At 53.1% G+C, this 928-nt stretch overlaps 1 protein-coding gene across 1 annotated transcript in view; it reads left to right on the forward strand.

The window, feature by feature from the left end:
* Positions 1–418: 418 nt before the first annotated feature.
* WT1 (Wilms tumor 1) overlaps positions 419–928 on the forward strand; it is a 38,819-nt gene continuing 38,309 nt past the window's right edge. The window contains exon 1 of the mRNA XM_009334577.1: positions 419–513. Within this exon, the coding sequence (XP_009332852.1) occupies positions 419–513 (95 nt within the window). The remainder of the gene's footprint in view (positions 514–928) is intronic.

Genomic DNA, 928 nt, shown 5'->3' on the forward strand with positions numbered 1-928 from the left:
CCAGGGTCCGGGGCCGGCGGTGTCAGCAAGGGCAGCGCACTCCCCCCCTCCCGGGCATGGGCTGCGTTCACAAATGCCGCCCGAGAGTGGCTTAGTTTTGTGCGTACTCATAAGAAGCGGCAGATCCTGTAAACTTAGACGATCTTTAATATCGGCAAAGATAACCAACGAATCTTTCGGTCTGAGGTTACACGTAGATTTCCGTAACAAAAAGATTTACGCATCAAAAGAGAGACGTTGAAAGGAAATTCTCTGAAGATAGTTTGTGAAAATTAAAGTCATTTCACTAATAACAAAACCCGAGAGTTTTGGTTAAAGAGTTTAACGAGAAAATGAAATTATACTTGGCTACTCTAATAATGACCTATTTTAATTTCTCTTGTTGTAGCATTTACCTTTTGAATTTTAAAGATTGGCGATGCTTGCGGGAACCTTTAATGCCGCGGGGAGAAGGAAATACCGAAGTGTAAATTGTCATCGGGAAGACAACGGGCTCGGTCTTTCCAGCAGCAGGTAAATGTTCATGGCGTTTCTTTTATTATTTTACCTGCAAAGGGAGGGTGAGGTGGCCGGGGAGGATGCGGCTGTGCGCTGCTGGGTGTGCGCCGAGCCACGGCCCCTACAGCGGTTTTAATAGCGGCCGGTGAAGATGCGCAAGGGACCGGGCCCGCGGGTCGCGGTGCTTCCCCCGCGTACTCTGCCTTTGCGCGTACGCTGCAGCGGGGAGCAGCTCCCAGGAGCTGTCCCACGCGTGCTCGTAGAAACAACCCCCTCCCACACACACCCCCCCCGGGTGATTATTAATTAGTAGTTTTGAAGGAAGACGGCAGGATCCCTCTTCTCGCGTTCCGTGAGAGCGTCTCCCGTGGGGGAGGCTGCGGGCTCGCCTCTGCCCCGGGTCCCGGCAGGCGCCTGGCCGCGGCGGGTA

The sequence above is a fragment of the Pygoscelis adeliae genome, unplaced genomic scaffold (genome assembly GCF_000699105.1).
Source record: "Pygoscelis adeliae isolate BGI_AS28 unplaced genomic scaffold, ASM69910v1 Scaffold171, whole genome shotgun sequence".
In the NCBI taxonomy this organism is placed as follows: Eukaryota; Metazoa; Chordata; class Aves; order Sphenisciformes; family Spheniscidae; genus Pygoscelis; species Pygoscelis adeliae.